Source organism: Canis lupus, chromosome 14 (assembly GCF_048164855.1).
Source record: "Canis lupus baileyi chromosome 14, mCanLup2.hap1, whole genome shotgun sequence".
In the NCBI taxonomy this organism is placed as follows: domain Eukaryota; kingdom Metazoa; phylum Chordata; class Mammalia; order Carnivora; family Canidae; genus Canis; species Canis lupus.
The window spans coordinates 10,516,827-10,542,224 of NC_132851.1; the positions used below are offsets into that span (position 1 = coordinate 10,516,827).

The 25,398-nt window shown below is 36.4% G+C and overlaps 1 protein-coding gene across 2 annotated transcripts in view; it reads right to left on the reverse strand.

The window, feature by feature from the left end:
• Positions 1 to 25,398, reverse strand: part of RSPO2 (R-spondin 2) — a 149,578-nt gene that overhangs the window by 59,085 nt on the left and 65,095 nt on the right. For both annotated transcript variants that reach the window (XM_072774232.1, XM_072774231.1), the window contains exon 3: positions 12,537 to 12,725. In XM_072774232.1, coding sequence (XP_072630333.1) covers positions 12,537 to 12,725 — 189 coding nt within the window. The remainder of the gene's footprint in view (positions 1 to 12,536; positions 12,726 to 25,398) is intronic.

Consider the following 25,398-nt stretch of genomic DNA (forward strand, 5'->3'; position numbering starts at 1 on the left):
ATAAAGGACAGATTCAGAGGTTTCAGGACTCAATGATTTATACTTAAAACTGAACTATTTGTGTGATAATATAGAAAACCAGTACTACTAAGTTAAAAAGATCCAAGGTAGAGATCTGTGTGAAACCCATTGGAATGGGGTTAAGTAAAGATTGTCCTTATTAGTTATGAGAATTAGTATAGGATGAAATTCAACTACATCAAGTGCAGAATTGGAGACTTAGAACAGGAGCCAAAGGCAGGAAATAAGAACTATGTTGAGAATATAGTGGCCTTTCAAATAGCACAGTGGTTAAAAGATCTGAGGTTAGAATCTTGGCTCATTTACTATTATGTGACTGTGGGCAAGTAGACAGAACTCTTTGCCTCAATACTATCGTCTATAAAAAGAGGTAACATCAGTTCCTATCTCAGAGTTGTTGAGAGCATCCAGAGGCCTGACAAAGGCAAAATTTCAGCACAAGATCTAGTGTGTAATTAGTGATCCAAGAATGTGAGATATCATGAGTGTAAAAATTTACCAACTAGGACAGTCCAAGAGGGAGGATAAGAGAAAGTACAAACAAGCTACTAGGATACTCCATGTGTAGTAGATATGTACATACGTGTGTATATATAATTTTAATAAATCTTTATACCTGCACACTACTCAAATGAAAGACATTATCCAAACACCAATACCTGTAGTCAATAGAATGGCTTTACCCTTGTTTAAGTCATGCAGCTAAAGAAATGGAATATAATCATTCTACCTACATGGAAAGTCATCTACTTCAAACATGAGGAACCAACCTTAGGAAAACAAGAGATCCAAATGTAATTTTGACCTTAGAGATATGGGAAATTACACTCTCTGTACCCTACTCCCTTCATCACATAGGAGGGGAAAATACTTGACCTAACCATATCAGATGATTGTGTGGAGTACCAAATTCAAGAGAACAAAAAGAACAGGTGAAAAGTACCATGTAAAAATTGTATCATTCCCTAGAGCTAAATAAGCCCACCTAAAATATTGCTATACTGTGTATCACAAAATATTCAACAGATATTGCTAGAAAAGCGCAGCATCCTTTTTTTAAGGACAATGAAGATGTTTAATTTATGAAGTGTACTAAAGGTGGTCTATCCTGGCCCTTAGGGTAGTGACCACAGGGTATTAAAATTCTGGCCTTGGGTTTTAATTTTAATCAAGTTGCAATTAGGATGAATGGAATCCAGCCAGAAATTTATATATTGTTTTCCAGGTAGCTGTCTTCTATGCCAAAGTGTCCTTTATTTTAACTTTGGGGGATACGTATAATTTCAAAAGTAGCCTTTTTTCTCCTGACTCATTTTAAAGTGTTAGAATAGTTCATTTTGAAAAATACCCAAAATTCAAATTTTTGAAATATGTTGGTAGATGCACTGTAATATTTGAATGTTTAAGAATTGTATCTTGCCAAAAAAAGAAAAAACTATATCTTGCCCACCCACACACAAAAAAAAGTGAAGAAACACTGAGGTTTGTGTAAAATCATGTGGTAAAACAATTAGGAACTATAAAAATGTTGGCTCCACTTCTTGTATATTCAAGTGATACATATTTGAAGTCATTCTCAAAATAGCTGAAATTAAAACTTGGACACATTTGCCTTGAATACAAAGCTAGGTGTTTAAAGCTGCTTTTCTCTCCCCCGCCACCCCCCATTTAGAGCAGATGAGAAGGGAGGACAATTTCCTCAAAATCAAATGGGGAAGGAATGCAATAATTAAGTTATTTTTAAAAATCATAAAGCAAATTAATGTCTCATCAAGCTTTATTTTCCTATCAAGTAGCAGATCTTTCATCTTGGTTATTCTTTGTGCCTCTCCTTTTTTTGGTAACTTGTCAGCCTTTCATATTAAGGTAGAACCAGAGCAGTTTAATAATCTTCAGACCTAAGACTTAGTTGAATTTTTCCAAATGTTGGAAAATGCATCTCTCTCTACCCAACAAAACAGAAAAGTGGACAGAAGCTAATATGAGTCTTGCTTGCCACTCAACCCTAATGCAAGGAGAAAGAACAATCTTAATCCCTTCACACTCCAAATATGCTAGAGCAGGAATTGGCAAACTTTTCCTCTAAAGGGCTGGATAGTAAATATTTTAGGTTTTGTCTGTATAAACTACTCAACTCTGTTGTAGAGCAAAAGCAGCCAAAAAAAAAAAAAAAAAAAAAAAGCAGCCATAGACAACCTGTAGACAGATATTAAGTGTGGCTGTTTTCCAACAAAACTTTATGAACACTGAAATTTGAAGTATCATTTTTGTGTACCACAAAATATCGTTCCTCTTTTGCTATTTTCCCCCACCACTTAAAAAAAAAATCTAAAAACTATTCTTACAAAGGCCCCACAAAAAGATGGCAAGCCATACTTTGGCCATAGGTCATAATTTGTTAACCCCTGGGCTACAGAATGATTGAAAGCCATGGGGAATATTGAAAGAAAAGAGGAAAAAAAAGAAACAGGTTTTATTTTTAAAACACCAAATGGTAAGCATTTAAGCTTAGGGAGGTTATTGATATTGGTATCAATATCAATCATCTGACTGTGTACATAAAGCAAATATCAAATGAATAATAGCATGCTGGAATCGAGTCATTTTAACTGGGAACATTTTTCCTTCCATGATTTTCCATACTAAATTGATAAATCAAGAAAGAGGACTCTATGAGTTGTCAATGCGTCAAAATCCCATGCTGTTTTAATAAGCTTTTAGTTTCTTGATTGCATATGGCATTGACTGGTCAGTGAAGGGTAGGTTGGAGAGAAAGGACAGTACCAAATGATGCATTTTGGCTAAAACCTATTTAATATTTATGCCTAGTTTTTTTTAATTAATTTATTTATGATAGTCACAGAGAGAGAGAGAGAGAGGCAGAGACACAGGCAGAGGGAGAAGCAGGCTCCATGCACCGGGAGCCCGACGTGGGATTCGATCCCGGGACTCCAGGATCGCGCCCTGGGCCAAAGGCAGGCGCTAAACCGCTGCGCCACCCAGGGATCCTATTTATGCCTAGTTTTATGGTCTGATATAACTGCCCAACTTGGTGAAGGTAGCCTTGTTATGTCTGCTTACCCAGTTTGATGATAAAAGTAGATAGTTTCAGCCATGCTATGTAGTGGCAGCAAACCCCCAGGCTTGTCAGTGGACTTCTCAGAACTTGTTACCTGCTCTGTAAACGGGGATAACACTGCTTCAGTCCTAGGATTACCAGAAGCAAATGAAAGGATGGATGTGAATGCACCTTAAAACCTTTAAAAGTGTTAACTAGGAGCCATACTTGCACAAAGGAAAACAGTACAAGGTAGCATCTGCCTTTAAAATAGACATGCTACTGTCAAACTTGGGTCTAAACTGAAATAAGAGTCTCATGCAAAAGAATTACCAAACCACAAGAAAATTAAATGTAAGCTTAAGAAACAAGACTTCCTCTATTAAATAACAGAGCAGGCTTTTTACTTTCCAACCATCAGGATTCTAATGAAAAATAAAAATAAAAAAAAAAAGGAAACCTTTTATAAGCATTGAGAATTACAAAGCCATGTTTGCCACAGAGATAAAAATAGTTATTCTAGCTCTCAGGATATTTGATATAACTTAGCTTCTAGAAAGAGAGAAAGTGTGTCCCATTAGTTTTCTCTAGAGGATTATGTAATACAATTAAAGCAGGTGTGCTCACAACAAAGTGCTATGGCATCACTGACATGGAACAGCATATGAAACATTCGCAGTGTGCAGGGAATAACCATTACTGTAGCTGCTGATGACATCTCTGAAGTGGCCTACTTCTTAAACCCTTGATGGCTTAGCCACACTGGAGCTGCAGGTCATAATGATGGGAACTAAGATGGCTCTGTTACAGACAGCCACAGAAGGGCCACCATAATCTTTTAAAGGCTCCAGTTAGTCATGTCATTTCCCTTTAAAATCCTCAGCAGCTTTCCTTTGCTTCTAGGATCAGTTTAAATCCTTGATTTTAGAGCCCAAGATAATTCTGGCTAGATACATCCTACTTCCTTAGCCTTGTCGCCATGGGTACCTCTACCGTGGCCAGGGTAAAGTTTCCTCTAAACTTCCCATGTTGTCCCAGCATCCAGATACTAGAGACAACAATTCTTGTCTTGCGATTGTCATAATCCTTGCATCAAAGGGGACCCCATGAAGCAAACAGAACACATCTTATTCTATTCTATATCACAGGGCCTAGCAAAAGTGCTTGACCTAACAGATGACAACAGGTGTTAACTGTGGAATGACTAACAAATATACTAAATTTCTATTAGCTTAGAATAAACACTGAAACAGATTCCACCTTGTATATTTTAATGCAATAGCATGATTTTGGTATAAAAATACATTATAAAGAGCCCCATCTCCAAATCAGGCACCAACTTATTGCATACTACAATGAAGCTTTTTTTTTTTTTTTATCTTTAAGAAACAAAAATAAGGCCTATTCCTTAACTATAAACCAAGTAGAGAGGAACACTGGAGAATGTACTTTGCAGAAACCAGAAATTATAGAATATATAGAGAGTGAGTCATAAAGAGATCAATATGAAAATGGTAGCTGCCAACAGTAAATATTATAGATTTTTTTAATAGACTCATGACAGTTATTAGACCTAGAAGCCATTACCCAAGACAGTGCTGCGTAATTTGTGTAAGCTTGCAAAGCTAGTTTCTGTCAGAGCTCAAATCAGAGCTGAGTTCCTCATAATCATACACAGCGTTCTTTCAAAGATGTGATTTAACCACAAATTGATTTCTCTTTAGAAGATACAAATCTCATGTCTTGAAATCCTTAGTGGGGTTTAAAACACTTAAAATGGTTCACCATTTGGGGGGGGGGGGAAGCAATCAAAAAACATTGAGATTTTTCTATATTCAGGTTTGTAATTGTGCATAATAGTTTCATCTATACTACATGGTTTATTTTTTAAGGAACAATATGACAAATAGAACATTCCACTGGTGTATCTCAGTCACTGGAGTCATGCTGTTCCTGGCTAATTATGTGACTTTCGGGAAGTACTTACTTAGAAACCTCAATATGCACATTTTTTTGGTGGAGGGTGAAGGGGAGGAGGCAGAGGAAGAATCAATTAGGTCTCTTCCAGATCTACGCAATTTTTTTTTTTTAATTAAGGGAACTTCTACACTTCTGGCAGAAGCCTCATAGGGTTGTGAACACATACACACAGTCTCATTCTGGATGATCAGTGAAAGCATTAATTGAATAAAACATCCTCCCTCTAAGCTACAACACTTCTCTCTACCTGAACTCCACCTACAAAATGATGAGACAGGAGATAGTTCACAATGTACCCAATTACAGAGAAAAGTATCACCCAATTGTTTTTATCATCTATCATCATCAAATTAAAAGAATAATAAAAACAGTGAAAAGAGTGGTCATGTGATGAATAGCCTCTCTGGTTGCTCCACTGTACCACTACCTTCCTAATCGCTTTTCACATCTCATCAAGAAATTGGTTTCTTTAGTTTTATGATTTTAAATGCTAAAAGTAGTTAATAGGAATGTCCTCATTAAGTATGAAAGTAGTTTCAATGTTAAGCTTGTATGTTCCATAGACTTATAAAGTAATCCCTCTTTAAAACAAACTGAAAAGCACGTCAAGAAACATGGAGTCCAGTAACAAAGAACATAGCTGGTCACCAGACACACATTCCAGTACCAACTCTGCTGTGTACCAGTCAGTGAATGAGTAACTATTAAATTCTCTCAACCTCAAATAGGAATTGATTGTATAAGCTGTTGAAAAGACTGAGGCAAAAAGAAAGTACTAAGTGTCTATTATTAGTAATAAGGACAAGATATCTTTCACGGAACAGCAGCTAATATTACTGAGCCCACTCCCCTGTTCTCAGAGACCTCTGCCACCTAGGATTGATAATCAGTCAATTCTTATGTGTTGAACACCTTTTAGGTGCCAAGCCCTTGACTGGCTGGCTACAGGCAATTATTGTGGCTCTGTTGAGACAAGTTTGGATACAATCCTCTGAAGCTAAAATCAATTGACAAATGTTTTGTTTTATCCTAGTCATAGGTGCATCAAAACAGCCAGCTCTCTTGCAGGGATGGAATTTCTTAAGAAGAAAGCATAAGAATCCAGAGACTCAGCAGGTAATGACATCTCAATTATCTTCTGATAAGGAGGCAGTAGGACCATTCACATGGTCCTTTTTAAAGAACTATTAAAGAACTATTCCTTAACCTTATCAAGTTATTGTCAGTTTTTTAACTGGCTGGTAGCAGCTCTTTTTGTAATGGTGTAAAAGCCACTTTAGCCAACGAGCCTTCCCCAGCTGGCAGTAAACTTTTAACCAAGAGAGTGTGTTTTCTGTAGAGTGCACTGTAGGGTAAGGTCCCTCTTTGGGAAAGAAACCAGCTTAAGAGAATGTCCTTTCCAATGGTGTCAATTAAAAGTAAGGACCTACCCCTTACCCCGCTCAAAAAAGCTATTCTAAAGCTTAACAAATAAGTGTTTTGTGATTTTATTTTCTCCAAGAGAAGCAGCATGGTATGGTTAAAGAAACATAGCTAAGTGAAATAAATCAGAGAAAGGCAAATATTGCATGATACCACTTATTTGTGGAATCTAAAAAAAGAGAAAAGAAAAACTCGGGGGGAGGGGGGGCGGAGATCAGATTTGTGGTTACCAGAGGCTGAAGGCAGGGTGAAAGGGAATTGAATGAAGGTAGTAAAAAAGGTACAAACCTCCATCTGTAAGATATGTAAGTATCAGGGATGGAAGGTACAACATGTGGAATATAATTAATACTGCTTCTTGGTACATTTGAAGAATGTTGAGAGTAAATACCAGGGATCTCAGCACATCTCATTTCTTTTGTTTTTTTGTATTTACGTGAGATGACAGATGTTAACTAAATTTACTATGGCAATCCCTTCACAAAATACATAAGTAAAATTGTGCTATACATCTTAAATATACACACTGCCATATGTCAATTAGATCCCAATAAAACTGGGTTTAAAAACAAACAAAAAGACACACATGTGTTAGAATTAGAATCTCCGATCTCATCCTTGGCTCCGCTTCATATGTATGTCCTTGGGTAGGTTTCTGAATCTCTCTGAACTTGTCTTTTCAATCGTAAAATGTAAACATTTACCTACACATCCTCACATATAGCTCACAGTTGTCCAGATTTGATTAAAAACATTTTAAACACTCCTGTTAATTTTAAATACCTAGACCTTTTTCCAAATGCATCATTAAACTTCATCCAGAAATGGCAGACATTTCTAAAAGCACTCAAATTTGACATGTAGTAATTCTTTAAAAACACCTAAACACTGGTCTTGGAATTCACAAATTAAGGGATGGTTATATTTAATTGTGAGTTTTCTTACATGTTCAAAATTACTAGTTTTTAAATCTGTATCAGCTCAAAACATGTCAACATTCTCTTAGCCTAAAACATTCTTATGAAGTGCCAAAACAAGGCAGAATCATAAAATATAGAATAGCTAAAAACAAAAGTAGCAAATTCCCTGGATTCTGAACTTATTTGTTTACAAATGATTTTTAAAAATACACTGTCTCTGGCAACAAAAGGATATGTATTATTTTCTTATACATAAAAAGTGAACTAGTTTCTCTTCCTGTCACTTCAGCACATTTCTAATCCTCCTCCTGGCAAATGAATAAAAACAAAACCTTGACTGATAGTAGCTAAGATGATACTTTATAGGTTACTGAGTGAACAAGCATTCTGTCCAAGGCTACTATGGGTAGCCTTGGGTCCCTATGTCCTCCTGTCTCTTCAGTGATCTTATTTCCTCAGCTGTCCCCCTTTTTCTCCACCTCATCCAGCTCTTTCCCAGTCAAGTCTCCTTCCATCTTTATACACACTCACGCACACACAAAGATCTCCTAATCCAAGAGCCTTCTTGCTATCATTAGATATTTTTCAACCAGTGTAGCAATGAAGGAATAGAAGAGGACTATCTATAATAGTGATGGCTGCTTGCCTAAATCTCCATGTGCTTCCTCAAACCACAGCAGTTAGGATAGTGCTCCAACAGTAACAATGAACTACTCCCATTAAGGTCAACAGTTTTATTGTTTAAACAACTCAACTTTGATATTGACCACTTGCTACTTTTCAAGCCTTCCTACTTCTTTCTTCTAGGACATCAGTCTCTGGTTTTCTATTTTCCTGGTGATTCCCTCCACAGGCTGTCCTTTGCTTGCTGCTAAATGTCAACATTCTTCAGGCTTTAAACCCCAGGGCTCACCCCTTTACCCCCCTCAGTTGATATCCTCTTTTTCCCGCCAATGATTAAGATTAGAGCTCCCTTGAGAGCTTTGAATGCTTACATCTAACTGTTCATTAGGTACTTTCCCCAGGACATGTCATACCACCTTGAACTCAACATATCCCAAATGAACCATTCTCTACGATAATGGCCTTTCTCACCAGCACATATGCTATTCCTCCTATATTCTGTACCTAAATAAATTTTACTGCCTAGCTCCCAAGCCAAAATCATAAGAGTAATCTCAATTTCTCTCTTCACCTTTAGCCAACAAATTATCAAGTCCTCTTGATTCTTCCTCAATATCTCTCTCCATGTACTTGTTTCCACTATGACTACCTTCATTCATTCACTCAACAAATATTTGTTGAACCCCACTGTGTGTCAGATACTGTTCTGCATATCATGAGCCTGAAGGTAACATACCAAAATGCCTTTCCTCCCTCTTGGAGCTTACATTCTAATGGGAGAGGTAATAAGCAAAACATAAGCAAAATATACAGTACGTTAGTTACCCATAGTGTTAAGGAAAGAAGGGAGGGAAGGAGGGATAGGGGAGCAGGGTAGGAAAGGAAGGAGGGATAAAGAGGGAAGAAATGAGATATTGGGATAAAGAAAGTTAACATTTAAGACAGATTAGCCCGGGAAGGTCTGATGAGAAAACAGCCATTCTTGAGCACCTGGTGGGCTCAGTTAAGTATCAAGCCTTCTGGCTCAAGTCATGATCCCATAGTCCTGGGATGGAGCCTTGAATTAGGCTCCCTGCTCAGTGTGGAGTCTACTTCTCCCTCTCCTCCTCCCCACCCCTGATCCTGCTCTTGCACACACTCTCTCTCTCTCTCAGTGCCAAGTAAATCTTAAAAAAAAAAAAAAAAAAAAAAAACACAACCTGGAAAATGTTTAGTTTATCTTAAGAAAATAAATCAGACAAATGTATAAAACTACATGTATGTAGTGAGAGACTATGAGGATATTCTTCATGTAACTGTTTATATTAATGAAAAACTAAAAACGAAGTTTAATAGGTAATGAAATATACTAGGATATATCCACTCAATGGGATGTATGCAGCCATATTTAATGACATTAACAAAATGTTCATAATCCTTTAAAACAAGTCACAAAACAGAACAAGGATACATTTTAAGGGGAGAAAGACATAAACATGCATAAAAACAAAAGGTTGAGAATAGAAGCCAAGATGATGTTAACTTTTGTTATCTTTGGGTGTTTTTTTTTTTTTTTTGCTTTTGCCTTTTAAGGCCTATCTGCTTTCTAGGCTTTCTACAAGAAATATTTATAACAATTTTAACAAAGGAATAAAGTGTTTTCATATGAATGAGTTTATCAATAAATGCGAAAAATAGGAGAAAAATATCACCTAACAGAATCAGAGATTATGGCAGTTCTTATTGTCCATTAGTGTATATATTTTTCATAGTATGCTTCAAATGGTTAATGAATTGGATTTTGCCAGCAAGTCTGATTTTATAAGCTCCATACCATATGTACCAACAAGCCAACCCTAGCCAACACTTCATAGAGCAAGTCTTCCTTCAGAAGGAGGATATTTGTTTTGCAGCTGAAATCTTACTCTAGTAATTAGAAAACAGATGAGCACGCTTCATTTCTAGGAATTTTTATAAAGCTACTGTTGCTTGAAGTATATTTTTCCCTCTATGATAGAGCAATAATCACCTATGTAAACAAAATGTGGATAGGATTTCAACTTCTAAATATGTGACAGCTTTTCCAATATAACTCCACCTCCTCACCTCTGAATAGAATACAAACAACAATGGAATATATGCAAAGTATGGGGGATAAAGCAAATAATCAGTATGAAAGTACCATGGCCATCCAAATTCCCATACTGAAAAATAAAATAATTTTCCACTTTCACTTTGATTCGCAGGAGTCTTAATAAGCCCTTCCCACTTATATAAGTAATGATTTCCTCTAGGTCAGTAAACTGCAACATCAATTGCATTCACTTACTATAAGTATATCCATAGCAAACCTGTTCTCACATGTAAATTCCCTTTCCAAGGCTGATTTACAGTCACTGCTCTCCTTTCTAAGGGGTAAACTCAGCCAAAATGTGCTTGTTAACCCTTGCCTGGATGTATCTCCAAAGACGACCCTTTGAAATGCTATGGAGTATTGCTGAGGTAGCTGTCCAAACCAATTTGCCTGGGACAGTCCTGGTTTACACTAGTGTCCCTGCATAGTTATTAATAGATTTGTCAATTCCTAGGGCTGAGTGACACATTACAGAGCCAGCCTACTGTCTATAAACAGGATATATAATGCTAGGCCTAGAACTTGGAATAACTGCCGGGAGCCACCTAACTTTATCTTCCTTGTGCGTGGATATGCACCAAATATTCATGGACTCCGATCCCGCACAACTCCTCCCCAACCAGTTAGTCTAAAGCAATCTAAATAGGAATCCATTTCAAGGTAAACCTATCCATCCATGGAAGTTTAAAAAAAAAAAAAAAAAAAAGCTATGGGAGACATTTACTAGGATAGCCCCCAAATCACACAACTTAACAAGGTACATCCTTGCAAAAATTAACCAGCCTGTTGATACATGTTTGGATTAATAATTACATAGGCAGAACTCCCAATAAACTTATGAACAAAAGTAGATCTGAATTTCCTCTGAGCCGATCTATTTCTATCTCTGCTAATGGCAAAATTATTCACCTTGCAACCTTAGGATCAAATTTGATTCTTTTCACTCTCTGAAATTAGTTACTAAGTCCCATTGATTCGGTTCTTTAAAGTTCTGGAATTCATTATCCACTAACCTTTCATCAGAACAGATTTCTAACTTGCAGTTGTTACAGGAGCCTTCCTCTACTTTCTATCCTTCTCCAATTTATCTCCCCACTGCTGCTACAATCATCCAGAACAAAACAACCTCCCCAGGCCTCCTCTGCTCAAAACCTGCAGGTAATATCCAGACTAGTTGGCCTGGTATTCAAAATCTTTATCAGTTCTCCATTCCAACCACTCTTCCTACTAAGCACATATGACTCAATGGTTCTCATTCAGGGATAGTACTGCTCCACAAGGAGGGTTTGAAAAAGTTTGGGGACATTCTTACTCATCACAGTGACTCATGGGCACAAAGGACATTCGTCAACAGGGACTGAGAATACTAAGTGTTCAGCAATGTAGATTAAGTTGCCTTGCCAAAATACCAATAGCATCCCAGATGAGACTTCTTGTTCCCAACCACGTTATTTTTAGACATGTGTGGCTCCTTCTTTCTAGAATCTATTAGTTCTTTCTCCTTCCAAAATAATATTGACCTTAGAGGATTCCATTCAAACTCTCCTCTTATCTAAAGACCTTGACTGATTTCATAGTCATATACACAGTAGTAATGGGAGAAACTTACTCCCGTAACGTACTGCTTGCCTGCTGACACAGCTTAGTGTACTGAATTAAGATTAAACTTCTTACCCATTTGTCATTTCACTCCATGTTATTTTTTCCTTATCCTCTATGCCCTAACATTTAAGCTCCTTAAATAAAGGGATGTTTCTGTGACATCTCACTTTTTTTAAACTCCAACTTCTACTGCTTACCTAGAAGTTGAGAATCATTCTATAAGTGATTTTTGGAATAAAAATCATTCCTGCATGCCTATGTACAGAATGCCACTACTTAATAACTTTTTTGTAGTTGTTAAACTTAGAACTCAGAATACTGAAGGTAAAATAAATATTTTAGTTATATCTTTTATCAGCAATGGTGCTTTACAGAACCTTAAATGTATTAGATTATAGATTAGACTAAACAAGGAATTACAAACTCAGATAAAAAAGGCAAAAGAAGCCATAGACACTGTAGTAAAGTGGAGAGAATGTTACCAAGATATTTAAATTCCTTGGAGATTTTGAGGGTGGGGGGGTGCTAAGTATGCTTTACAAAGATCTGCTAACAAGCTGTGTTTCAGATGATTGTTATGCAAATACTTAAATAATCTTAAAAAAAATAGTGTGTGTACAATATACTTCTAGACAAAAGATAAGGGTCTTTATCCTACCCACTCAAGTTTAAGCTTAGGCTATTTCTGTAGCATATTAAAAGTAAACCTTTTTTTTCGGTCCAAATTTTCAACTTAGCTTCCCCCACCCCCTAAGTTGCATTAACAGTAAATAGTATATAAAAGTCAACTGCTCACTTGCACATCTGTTCATATCTGGGGCTCGGTGTCCATAGTACCCAGATGGACAGGAATGCAGGCATTCTCCATACTGGCGCATGCCTTCTCTTCGAAGAAAGAAGAACAACTTCTGTTGACATCGGCTGCACCCATTGTCCTTTGAACAAGACAAACAACCCTTGCAAATGGGATTTGATACATAACTAGCTGTAAAAGAAAAACACAAAACACATGTTCAAACATAAATATGATCAAGACGTCTAGTCAATACAACTTGGTGAGAAGACAGGTGTCTCTTGTCCTTCTCGAATCACATAGAAATGTGCTAAAAACATTCTCCCCCCACCCCCACCCCCAAAAATAGATTAATTCACAACCAAACTTAGAAACAAAGGAAACTCAGGGTTAGAGCTGTTAGACCAGAGAGGCAGGCCTCATGGCAGGGTCTTGAATCCAGGCCAAGAAATATGCATATGAAGACCAGACACTTAGATCTCTTTATATAGACTGGAGTTGTGAGGGCTGTTTGGACGTAAAACAAGTACTAGAAGCCTTCACACCTCAATTTACCAGAGATGAGGATTTCAATCACAGATTAGGGCTGTAGGGTAGGTGAGCACTGTACAGAGAAAAATACAATCCATGAGCAACAAGAACCCCAAATCTGCAATACATCTAAGTATGGGATCCAAGTTCAAATTATCAGTGTAGAGTCAGTAAATCAAGAAGCTAACATTAAAAAAAAAAATTAATCCATGAAAACCTACAAAGAAAAAAATATGAAACCACCCTTAAGAAATTTTCTACAATTCTGAGACCTGGAACTTGTATGGAAAGCCACCCTCACATCAAAACAAACCAACAACCTGGACCAGCAAACCTCTATGAGGAAGAATCACCAGTCTCAGAGAGATGCCTCTCACACCTAAAGATTCAGAAATAACAGAACTATCTGAAAGTCTTTAAAATGATTATCTTCAGAATACTTGAAGAGATAAAAATTAAGATTAGAAGTCACAGGGGAAGAACTGATATCATATGACTGTGCATTAGAAAATGAAAATTCTAAAATAAAAAAATTCTATGGAAAAATCGAATAGTGTAAAAGAAAAATATTTAACCAGAAAAAAGTTTAAATAACTGTAGCACCAAACACAATAAAAATGAAAATGTGAAAAAGGTAAAAAGCCTGTAAAAAGAAAATGAAAAAGTTTTAATGCACAATTAGATGTTATAGAATTAAGAAATAGAGCATGAGTAAGACATAATATCCAAAGAGATTGTGACTAATCAGGTTCCAGATTGAAAGGGATGAATTCTTTAGATGAAAACTTCAGAGATCTGAGTAGATCAGTAAAAACAAGACTGCATCTGAACACAATGTATTTATAACGAAAGAATGAAGTCAAACCAGACAAACATAACCTAGAAAGGAATGTTTACCTCTAGGTAGACATTCAGGCATCTCATCAGCAATAATATACACTACCTTCAACCTGTTAAGGGAAAAGTATCAAACTATAACAATTCTATAAGCAATTAAATGATAGTTTAAGAATGACAGCAAAAGGGATGCTTGGGTGGCTCAACAGTTAAGTGTCTGCCTTCGACTCAGGGCATGATCCCGGAGTCCCAGGATCAAGTCCCACATTGGGCTCCCCGCATGGAGCCTGCTTCTCTTCCGCCTATGTCTCTGCCTCTCTCTCTCATGAATAAATAAAATCTTTAAAAAAAGAAAAAAGAATGAGCTCAAAATAAAGCGAAGGAATTTATTAATCACTCGCCAAAAGAATAAATTGTGTACATTGGAGAAATTAGAATGGAACTCAGAAGGAAGTAAAACGTAATAATCAATAGTGACCAAATCAACTGATATGTTGGTGTGTCTATGAAAACTATCAATTTTTAAGAAGTAATGATCAATATCCACGGTTTAAAAATACATATTTTTAAAGGAGTTTATTTTTTAAAAGATTTTATTTATTTGACAGAGAGAGAGAGAGCGAGCATGCACACAAGCAGGGGGAGCAGTGAGCAGAGGGATAGGGATAAGCAGGCTCCCTGTTGAGCAGAGAGCCCAAAGTGGGACTTGATCCCGGGCCCCCAAGGCCATGACCTGAGCTGAAGGCAGACGCTTAACTGACTGAGCCACCCAGGTGCCCCAATAATAGATATTTTATATTTAACAGTAGTAACATGGAAGACTTGAGGAGGGAAAGCAAAGTTAAAGCATTCAAAGTTTCTAGATTTTGAATGAGGAAGACCAATATAAATTAAACCTCCTTAAGTTAAATGTACTTGTTTAAAACTCTCAGTAGCAACCACAAAAACAGGAATAGTTAACTGCTAAACCAGTGACAACCACAGATGTAGTAAGTGTACAAAATAGGGGGTTACAACCCAAATGTCTGTGACCAGGAGAATGGATAAATTGTGGTATATTTTAATGATAAAAAGAATTAGACGATGGACACATAACCAAACAGGAATGAACTTATATACACTATACTGAACAAAGGAAGCCAGACCAAAAAATGAAAATAGGGTATGTTCCGTATAATTCTATTTATATTGATGTCAAGGATACGATATGTGAAGCTAATCTGTGGTGACAGAAATTAGAACATAAAATGCCTTTGAGGGTTTGGGACTGACTGGAAAGGGGTGTGCAGGAACTTTTGGCAGGTGTATTTGTTTCCTAGGGCTGCCTTAACAAATTACCACAATGTGGTGGCTTACACACCAGGAATTCATTCTCTCAATTCTGTGGACTGAAGTCTGAAATCAAGATGTCCATAGGACCATGTTTCTTCTGAAGCTCCTAGAGAAGAAACCACCCCTCCTGGTGGCCCCAGATGCTCCTTGGCTTGTGGCAGCTTATCTCCCATTTGATTCCATCTTCTCTATGTATCTCTGTGTGTCCTTTCTGTCTCTGATAGAGACATGGTCTTTGGATAAGGGCCCACCTTAATCCAGTAGGATCTTCTATCTGTCCTTACCTTCATTTTATTTGCAAAGCCCCTATTTTCACATAAGGTCACATTCTGAGGCTCCAGGTGGACATGAATGAGAGCAGGGCTTGGGGGTGCGGACCCTATTTAACCCACTACAGGAGGCAATAGAATGTTCTAACCTTGATTGGATATTGGCTACACAAATGTATGTATTTTCAAAACTGTCCATTTTTTATAAGTAATGTGCATAATTTATAAGTAATTTGTATCAATTTTTTAAAAAATAGAACAGTGGATAGGAAGGCCATACACTAACTTCAGGGTAATGTAATTGTAATTACATCTCTTTCAAAGATTCTATACATTATGTTAAATGCTCACCTATAGGATATTCTTTACTTTTATGGTTTGTTTTTAAGTAACAAAAATAATTCATTGGAGGGACAAAGTGGGAGACTACTAAGTGTTGAAATAGCATCTGAAAGTTGATATGTAAACTTTATAGGAGTGTGCTACATCTAATGATGAAAAGAGTAATTTAAGAGAAAAAAATACTGTTTCCAGCCCTGGTATAAAATTAAAATTGACATAATCTGACATCCCAACATAATTTCTTAAATGTGAAAAATTTAGTTATCCCTATTCCAAGCAAGATTATAAATCTAACAGGATGCATTATTCATTCACTCATTCATTTTATCACACTCACTTCAGTTTATCAGGTTCACTCAGAAGAAGAAAGAGAAGGAAAACTCACCAATTATTGAAACTTTTAGTTTTAATGCCATATCCTATTTGCCCTACATAAAATTTTGCATATAAAATTAACATCAAGCCCTAAGTATTCAGACTAGCAGCTATACAACAAAGTACACTGGATACCATGCCCTTCCTTATAATCATTCAACACTTGAATATTTACAGCTACTTGTAGCAGATCTAACCAGGTTTTAGTTCCACAGGATGCTCTCCCTGCTTCTCCTGGGTTACCACAGCCCTGACTTGATCTTATAGCTTCTCTTCTGGGGAGAACCCAAAACAGGAGTTTGGCTCCCTTTTCAAGAGGTAAAACAAAGAACTACCAAGTCAGTTAGAACCAGGAATCAGAACCAAGTTTGCCCTTTGAAATGGCCATTAAAAATTTGCTTCTTTCCACCTATACACCAGAATTTGTCCTATCAACTGTTCAACTGCTTGTATCTGCATACTGAATCCATTCCATGGACATTCTCTTGCTTGCAAAACTATTGATGCTTCCCACACAGTTTCTTATTTATTACCAAATATTCTAAAATCTGCAACTGGGGAGGAAAAAAGAATCAATACAGATGAAAAATTACTTCCTCAGATAGAATTCCTAATAAAATTTTAGGAGACTACTTTCTAGACATGTATATGTGTATGTAACATAATTTGTATTTTCCATAACTGAACATACTTGCCTTGTATCATAACTTGCTCAATTTCAGCCAAGTAGGGAACATCTCTTCATAGCAATGAAAAAGGCCAACATCACTCTCATTTATTTTTCGAAGTGTCAGTTCTAACTTCTGCCTCAATTTACCGCAATCACCCATTTAGTTATCCCCAAAAGTACTTTTTTGGAAGACCACAACCAGTTTTCTAATCCTTAATTCAAGACCTCATTCTCCATTTCTGGTCCTCACAATTCCTGTAACCTGGATCATTTCAGAAAGTTTTATTCCTCCTCTGGCTTCCATGATAATGTCTCCTCCTATACACTTAATCCCAATTCTGACTATTCTGATTTCCACTAATCCTCTCATAACTCAGACCCTTATTACTTCTAAGACCATTATAGTGCCCCAACCCCATACCCACCTCTTTTGCATTCTACACTCTGTTGTTGATTTTCCTGCTTTTATGTTCATTATAGGATTTCGGTTATACCTTATTCTGACACAGTAATATTGATTTATAAAGTCTTTTCACATAGCTAAATGAAAAGAAGTCTGTACTATTTATAATTTCTCCAGCTGCCTTCTAGTGGGATTCTATCCTGATATTATTATTGGTGTCCTGAGCAAGATGTAAGGAATAGGTAAGTTTCAAAAACTGGGATAGAGCTCAACCTTTCTGTTTAAGAAAGGGGTGAAAACTGGAGAGAGGGTAGGTAGGGGGCAAAAAGCTGGGTGAGAGGAACAGAACTGGAGTCCTCAGTAGCTGTATGATGGACAAAATGACTTTGGTGGGGGTGGTGCAGGGGGGCAGCAACTAGGGAAAACTCCTTTTTATTTTCATAAAGAACATTTTATGTTCTTAGACAACATAACCCACCTTAAGTACAAAGACACTATGGCATGATATTTGTAGAAGCAATCGATGACCCTTGTGAAAGAGGAAGGCTATTGAACTAGGAGCAACCAGGAGACTAAGACCAGGGCTGAGGTTGTTGGCTGGAGCTGCATCCAAGGGAGTCCCACACAGCAGAGCCGCCTGCAACATGTCTGCGAGCAGTGCGCTGGCTGCCTTCTGCTCTTCAATTTAACTATAGATTTAAAGAGGAATTATCTCAAGGTTATCCAAATCCCAAATTAGCTTTGCAAGTAAAGAGAGAATTTGGAAGATTTACATATGTAGCAGAATGGTTTTAAAAGGCTCTCTGTCATCACAAACAAAAGTTGAAGCTATACTTACTTTTAGTTCAAAAGTTAAACCAAGAGCTCTTTATCACCATAAATCACACTATATAGTAACAAGTATGGAGAAGAGAGAATTACAGAACTGAGACAATCAACATAAATTAAAGGCTTTTTGTTTTGTTTTTATGTATCAGAAGCTAACTTTCATCTTGACCATGAAGATTTTAGAGTCAACAAATTGTGCTCCACATTTTTTTAAAAAGATTTTCTTAAAATCATTAAAAGCTAGGCCTTATTTGCTTGAACCTTGACTGACAATAAAAATGAATCAGAGAATACTTATCTTAGTCCATATCGGATATCTTTATAACCCTACAAATGAGGAATTCTCTTAAAGCAGAAGTGATGAAAGCCACATCCAACCTAAGTGCTCTTCCCATCCCCCAATCTCCCTTAGCCATTAATAATGCTCCTCAATACTGAAGGACAAGGGCACATGTAATTTTTTTTTTTTTGTAATTCAAAGCTTCATGTCCCAAACCTCAAATAGACTTTTAACTTTAATTAACCACTGTCCAGTGTCAACTATCCTAGTGCTCTCTACATTGTAAATCACTAACTTAATTCAACAAGAACTTCTTCGTCCATTATATGACTATACCAAGCTCAATATCTAAAGCCAGGCAAAAATAGACTTTTAGACATGACTACAGTAATTTATTTGGTCAGGATCTTAATAAGTTAAATGGCTCTGCCTATTGCTATGAGATTTAATTCAAGCATGCAGGTGAATAAACAGATCTTAATTCCCAGCTTTGATGACCATGTTTATTTGCTTTCTCTGTAAGCTTCAACTTTTCCAACTCTAAAGCCTGCTGAGATCCAGAGCCTCATCATTCCAACCAAAACACTTTTTCTAAATCTAGACCCACCCAAAATTCTAAAGATGAAATATATCACATAAAACATTAAAAATCTTCAAAAAGGTGTCAGGCAGTAGTATTAATACTAATCTACACATATCTCCTTGACAGGGAAAGGAGTATGTGGGTATAGAAAACAAGCAAAATTGTCAAGTAGAACCCAGATAAGAATACCAGTATTAACAAATATATAGAGAGTGAAAAACAGCATAAATATTATTTAATTCCAGTTATTTGTGCTCCACTTAAATTGCAAAGTAAGTCTGGTCTCTTATGAATCCTAGTATTTTAAGTTTGATCTTTTGTTAAATTAAATCCAGTTACTCACATTTTATCCCATAGTGTCTTTTATGTAGGTGTTGAAGGCCCATCTGTTTCTAATATACTCCTAACACTTTTCAAAAGTGTTCCCCTGTTTCAGGATTTAGTTCTTGCCAAGCAAGAAGAAATCTAAATTCCTTCTCGGTGAAGGCATCCATTCCTGACAAAAGGTACAAGTTTCTAATCTAAAATAACAGGACTGAACAATAGGCTGTTGGCCTCAGCCTCACTCCATATTTGCTGGTTAAATAAGTGTTCAAAATATTTTTTAAAGATAAACAATTATTATCAACTTCACTGATCAAATTTAAGGCACCAGTAACAAGAAACCTGCCTACTGTATTCTATCTATACTATCCAAGTTGGGCACAGATCCTCCCACTAGAGCTTGGCCACACTAGTATAAAAATCCTTTGATCTCAACATGTACTACCCAAACTCAAACTCAACTGAGCAATCAAGGTCATGAACTAAGGAACTACAAAAGATTTGACCAAAATGAAAAAGTACTATCTTAGGATACTTAGTTTTACCCTAAATTGTGAATATTTATAGAACATAGCATCATGGAACACATAATCTGTGATGTAAAGACAACAAATTTTAATATGCTAGATTATAATCGTGCCCCAGAAAAAAATGGATGTTAAAAATTAACAATTGTTAATAAAGCTTAAACAGAGCTAAATTTCTAAAGTGTCCACTTAACACGAATTTATTCTAGAAAAAAAATTGAGAAAAGGCAAACTTGCACCAAAAATCCCCAAATCCCACAATCTCTAGAATTAAACCCTATTTCTCAAAATCCTTTTGACCTAAGTTAATAGATAATATTTTTAAGTAAAAGGCTTAAGAAATTTAGCTTCTCAAAGTAGTACTAGCTTTGATAAATCCATAATTTGCTAAAAATTTGATATTTAATAATAATTCCATTTTATCCACCTAAAATAGGACAATTAGAAATGAAAGACTCAATAGGATCTTATCTCTATAAATTCATCATAACATTTCTAAAAATTTATAAGACCCCCCCCATATGGAAATCATCTTTAGAAATGAATATTTTGATGACATTAAAAGTCTTAATTAGATGATCTTGCTTCTCTTAAAAAAGTATGTATCTCACCGTACAAAAATTCAAGCCTACCAGGAGATTTTAAAGTAAAGGAGAGAGAGAGGTAAATGGAGTCACAGATTTATATTAACAAAGTGCTAATAACTTGAGGGGAAAATTAAGAAAATGACCATGGTTATAGTCTCCTCATTACTCACCAGTACCGGTGCCACTTGAGCCATAATCCTCATAGATTCGCACCTCAGAAGCATATTTACCACCACAGTTAACTGTGGCCATAGTGTGGTTTGCTGAGTGGGAATTTTTTTTTTTTTTTTAAACACAGAGCAAGGAAGCAGAGAGCCTCTATGAGTCGTGTGTCATGCATACTTCAAGTGGGACAACTAAAATGTCACAGGGAAGCCCAGAATAGTCAGTAACTGCCATTTGAGAAAAGATGAACCAAGATATAGTTGCAAAATAAATGTGGAGCCTTACATGGATCTGTTTGAGAGCACAACAAACCTATCCAGAACTTCACAAGCCATAGACATCATTAACAGTTAAAACAGTCTGCCCAAAGTGGAGTGAACAACTCAGAACATAAGAATTGAAAAGAATTAAATGGGATTTAGAAATGCTCCAAAAACATGTTTCCAAAATGGTCATTAACACCTAAGGAAAAAAAAACAAGTCATAGATATGGAAAAAAGTGGCTGTGTATACATAGAACCAGATAAAATAAAATAAAATCATAAGCCCTCAATGCAGCATATACAATTCCCTAAATGATGAAGTGTTTCCCATAATTAACGCTCACTTTGGAAACCAGGTCTATAAGAATTATTCCTTTCCTTCCCCTAAAACTCAGACACAAAAATCCTAATCCTATACTAGGTGTTAATTCTGACAGATAAGTGCGGGGGATAGTACAATTAAGGATCAGCACACACTCATCCCAAAACTAAGCTACTGAAGTGGACAAATACGACCATCAGAATCCTAAGCTCTTCAGCTTCTACAACTGCTAACACCAAGAACTTTAATTAGTAGATGAAAATCAGAAAAATAGAAGATGGTTTGAGATTGCTCCTTTTTTCAAAGATACGTGTTTTTGAAATAAAGAATCATATGTTGTATAAAATAAGCCACCTGCTTGAGACTGTAAGATAGGATTGTTTTATGGAGTATGTTTTTGTCTCTAACACTAAAAGAGAAGCAAACTTAAAGTTAGAATGTGTGTGATCCTATAAGCCATTGCTAGAAATTGCTGTGTAGTACAGATTACTCATGCCAAGTGTTGGCTTGGGCTTTCACGACATACTTAAGCAACCCCATGGAAATGTTGACAGACTGTTGGTGCTAATGTTAACTCCAACATGAGCTCTAAATATATACATTTATGAAGATTGTGAAACCAACTCTTACAGGGCTTCATGTTTACATAAGAAGATAATCCAATTATTTAAAGAGAGAAAAACAAACTGCTCACAAACAGAGCCAGAATTTTATTCCATAAAGTACTTAAGTACATCTTACACTAACACTATTTCAAAATAGTTTTGCATACTTTATAAGTACTATAACATAAGTGCCATAGTATCTGACCTATCTAACTTCCTGTAGAAAAAGTCTCCCCTAATCTGACTAAACAAAAATTAAATTGTTTTTAAAAAGGGGAAGGAAGGGGTATAGGAGTCTATTCAATATATATTCCCATTCACATCATATATATATATATATATATATATATATATATATATATATATATATATATATATATTATTCAACTATCCCCCATATACCACCTGCATGCTAGAATAGAAACTAGTTTGGTAACTCCTGCTTATTCCACTTTTAATTTAAAACAATAAGTGGAAAGCAAACTGGATGCTTATTTGGTGTCATAAACACAGCCCTCAAGAAGAATCTGTGTCATAACTACCCAGATTAAAGACTCCATGTGTTTTAGATGTGGAAACTTCCATGGGTCATACCACTGTGTTTTAAATTTAAGAATGAACACTATTAGTTACACTGTCCCAGAGAAAGGTTTCTTCAAAGATAATAAAAATTTTTTAAGTTGAATTAATGAAAAACAAACTAACAAACCCTTAGGGCTAACATTATTATGCAACAATTATTCAAGACTACACTGTGATGCAAAAAAAAAAAGTGAAAGCTTTATTATATTCAATAATTTTTAGGTCGCTCTTGGTAAAAATCACATACATGAACAAAAATCAGAATGACTCAACTACTAAACCTCCAGACCTACACAAGATACAGCTCTTGATTTTTATTTTTTTTATTTTTTTTAATTTATTTTTTATTGGTGTTCAATTTACTAACATACAGAATAACCCCCAGTGCCCGTCACCCATTCACTCCCACCCCCCGCCCTCCTCCCCTTCTACCACCCCTAGTTCGTTTCCCAGAGTTAGCGGTCTTTACGTTCTGTCTCCCTTTCTGATATTTCCCACACATTTCTTCTCCCTTCCCTTTTATTCCCTTTCACTATTATTTATCAATGGTTTGCATTTAACATTTATCAACAGTTTATTTTAAACTGTCTTGTCAACATTCCTCACAACCATCTTTACCTTAGACCCAGTTTGAAATCTATCTGCTTCACCAACATTTCATTCTCAGAAAGTTCTGTCTATTCAGAACAAGAGGCAATGAAAACAAGGAAAGTCAAATGGGGTGGGGGCTGGGGGGAGAAAAAAATTGAACTCTGGAGAATACGGTATGTGACAAATTGCAGGCGACATGCTTTCATACTTTTTGAAAGTCATGCTTATTACTCATAATTAACTCAAATAGATCAGAGAATTTAAGAGACCTTTCCAAGATCATACAGTTTGTTGGTGACAAATTTGAATCCAGCTCCCTCAAAAGCCATGCTTTTTCTTTTCCCATTAAGAGATAGATGTACAGCACTTGGGAGACAAAACACACCCCAGCATGATTGAAACTGCGAGTTTTCCAAATTAGGCTGTCCCCTTGTCATCTGCTCACCGTGCTTCTGCTGGTTTTAGCTGCAGCAAAATAACCAAAGTTCCTTCTGATGATTAGTCACTAACAACACTATACTAATTCTTTCCTAACATAACTAGGAATATATTAAGTCTCATAAACCAACAAAATTAAGAGGTCATCCACAAAAACATTTCTGAGGAACACTGCTGAGACAGCAAAAAGGTAACTCGGGGAAATGGTGTTACAGGTTTCTTCTGGCAGAAGTTAAAGAGGATCTTCAGAATTGTAAATGGAAAGTATTTAATTGTTGGGGCATACAGCAAAAGGCCAGCACTTTTTCCACAGGGATCTCTACTTGCTTGACAAGTTCAAAGAAAACACACATAGACACACACATACACACACCCCTACCCAAACCATACAATTTCCTGCAAATGGGCCACTCCCCTCTGTCTTTGAAGACAGATGCAGTCCTGGCCAGGGGGCCTTTGAAGTAACAGCAGGCATACCTGTGTAATTAGAAAGGCTGGGGACGCCACTCAAATGATCAAAACTAAACTTTAAAGATGAGCTGAAGTGGGGAGATGTGCACTAACATTCTGAACAGAGGAGAAATCTGTTCTAGACAGATTTGGAGAGTAATGTGCCACTGTTCTCTGACCACAGTTCTCCATTTCCTCCAGGGCTTGGAAGCCAAAAGCAAATCACCTATTAATGGAAAACCATAAAGAGCATTTGGTCACTCTCAGAAAGTGGCCAAACTATGCCTACGTGTTTACAGACAAATGTATATATAACCACAGACATGGATATATACCTACATTCACATACGTATATACAAATGTATGCATATACTTTTTTTTTTCTGAACCATCTGAGTACAAGTAGGAGACATTATGCTCTTTTATCTCTACATTTTCTCGGTGTTCAGTATGTATTTCCAAAAACAAGGACATTGTCTATATCAGCCATATTGAGACAATACTATTTTCTGATCCATAGTCTACAATTATTCCATAATGTCCTTTGTTTCTATTTTTCTCCTACACTAGAATCCCATCCAAGTTTATGCATTGCATTAGGTTGTCATCTCTTTAGTTTCCTTTAATCTGATCAGTTCCTCTTTCATGAGCTTGCATTTTGGAAGAGAATAGTCATTTATTTATAGAATGTTTATTTGAGTTTGTCTGATACCCCCTCACGATTGGCCACACATTCTTGGGATAACATATGAAGTGATTAACATCCTTTTTTGTGTGTTCTTTCTTGTGTGTGCCAAGCGGCACCTAATGAATTTGGTCACATTATTCGTGACATTAACCTTGATTCCTTGGTTAAGATGGTGTCTCCCAGGATTCTACATTGCAAAGTTACTATTTTCCTATCTTAGTAAGTAATTTCTGAAAAAAAAAATACAGTAACATCATATAAATATCCTGTTCATCATCACAATTCCACACACTAGTTATGGTATCCAGTTTTTATTCTTGCCCAAGTCAATTCTCATTCTGATGGCTCTCAAAAAATAATTTTCTAATTCCATCATTCCTTCTCCATTGATTAGGGGGCATTTCAGTGTTGCATAGGAGGAGCTTGCCCTTCTGCATTTGTTTGTCTGCTTGTTTACATCAGTAGAGAATCATGGATTTCATTCAGTGGATTATCATCTGATACTGTATTTAGTGTTCAACTTATTCTTCAAGGTGCTGTGGTTTCTAAGCTGTATTTTATATGCATGCCACGAAGTGTCTGGGGGTGAAGAGGAAAGATTTAATTTATCCTAGAAGAGCTAAGAAATAGGTGGTAATAGGAGCTAAGTGTTAAAAAGAAAGAAGTTTGCCCACTGGAGTTGGATATCCCAAAAATAGGGAGCAGTATATGCCAGATGCACAGGGTTGGGGAATGCAAGGGGAAAAAAATGTTTAATAGGTCTGATAAATCTTGGCTTATTTCATTGACAATTAATCTTTCAGCCAACAGCAAAAACAACAAAAGGAGCCACTCAGTACTTAAGTTGGATTCAAGGAAAAATGTGTAGAGAAC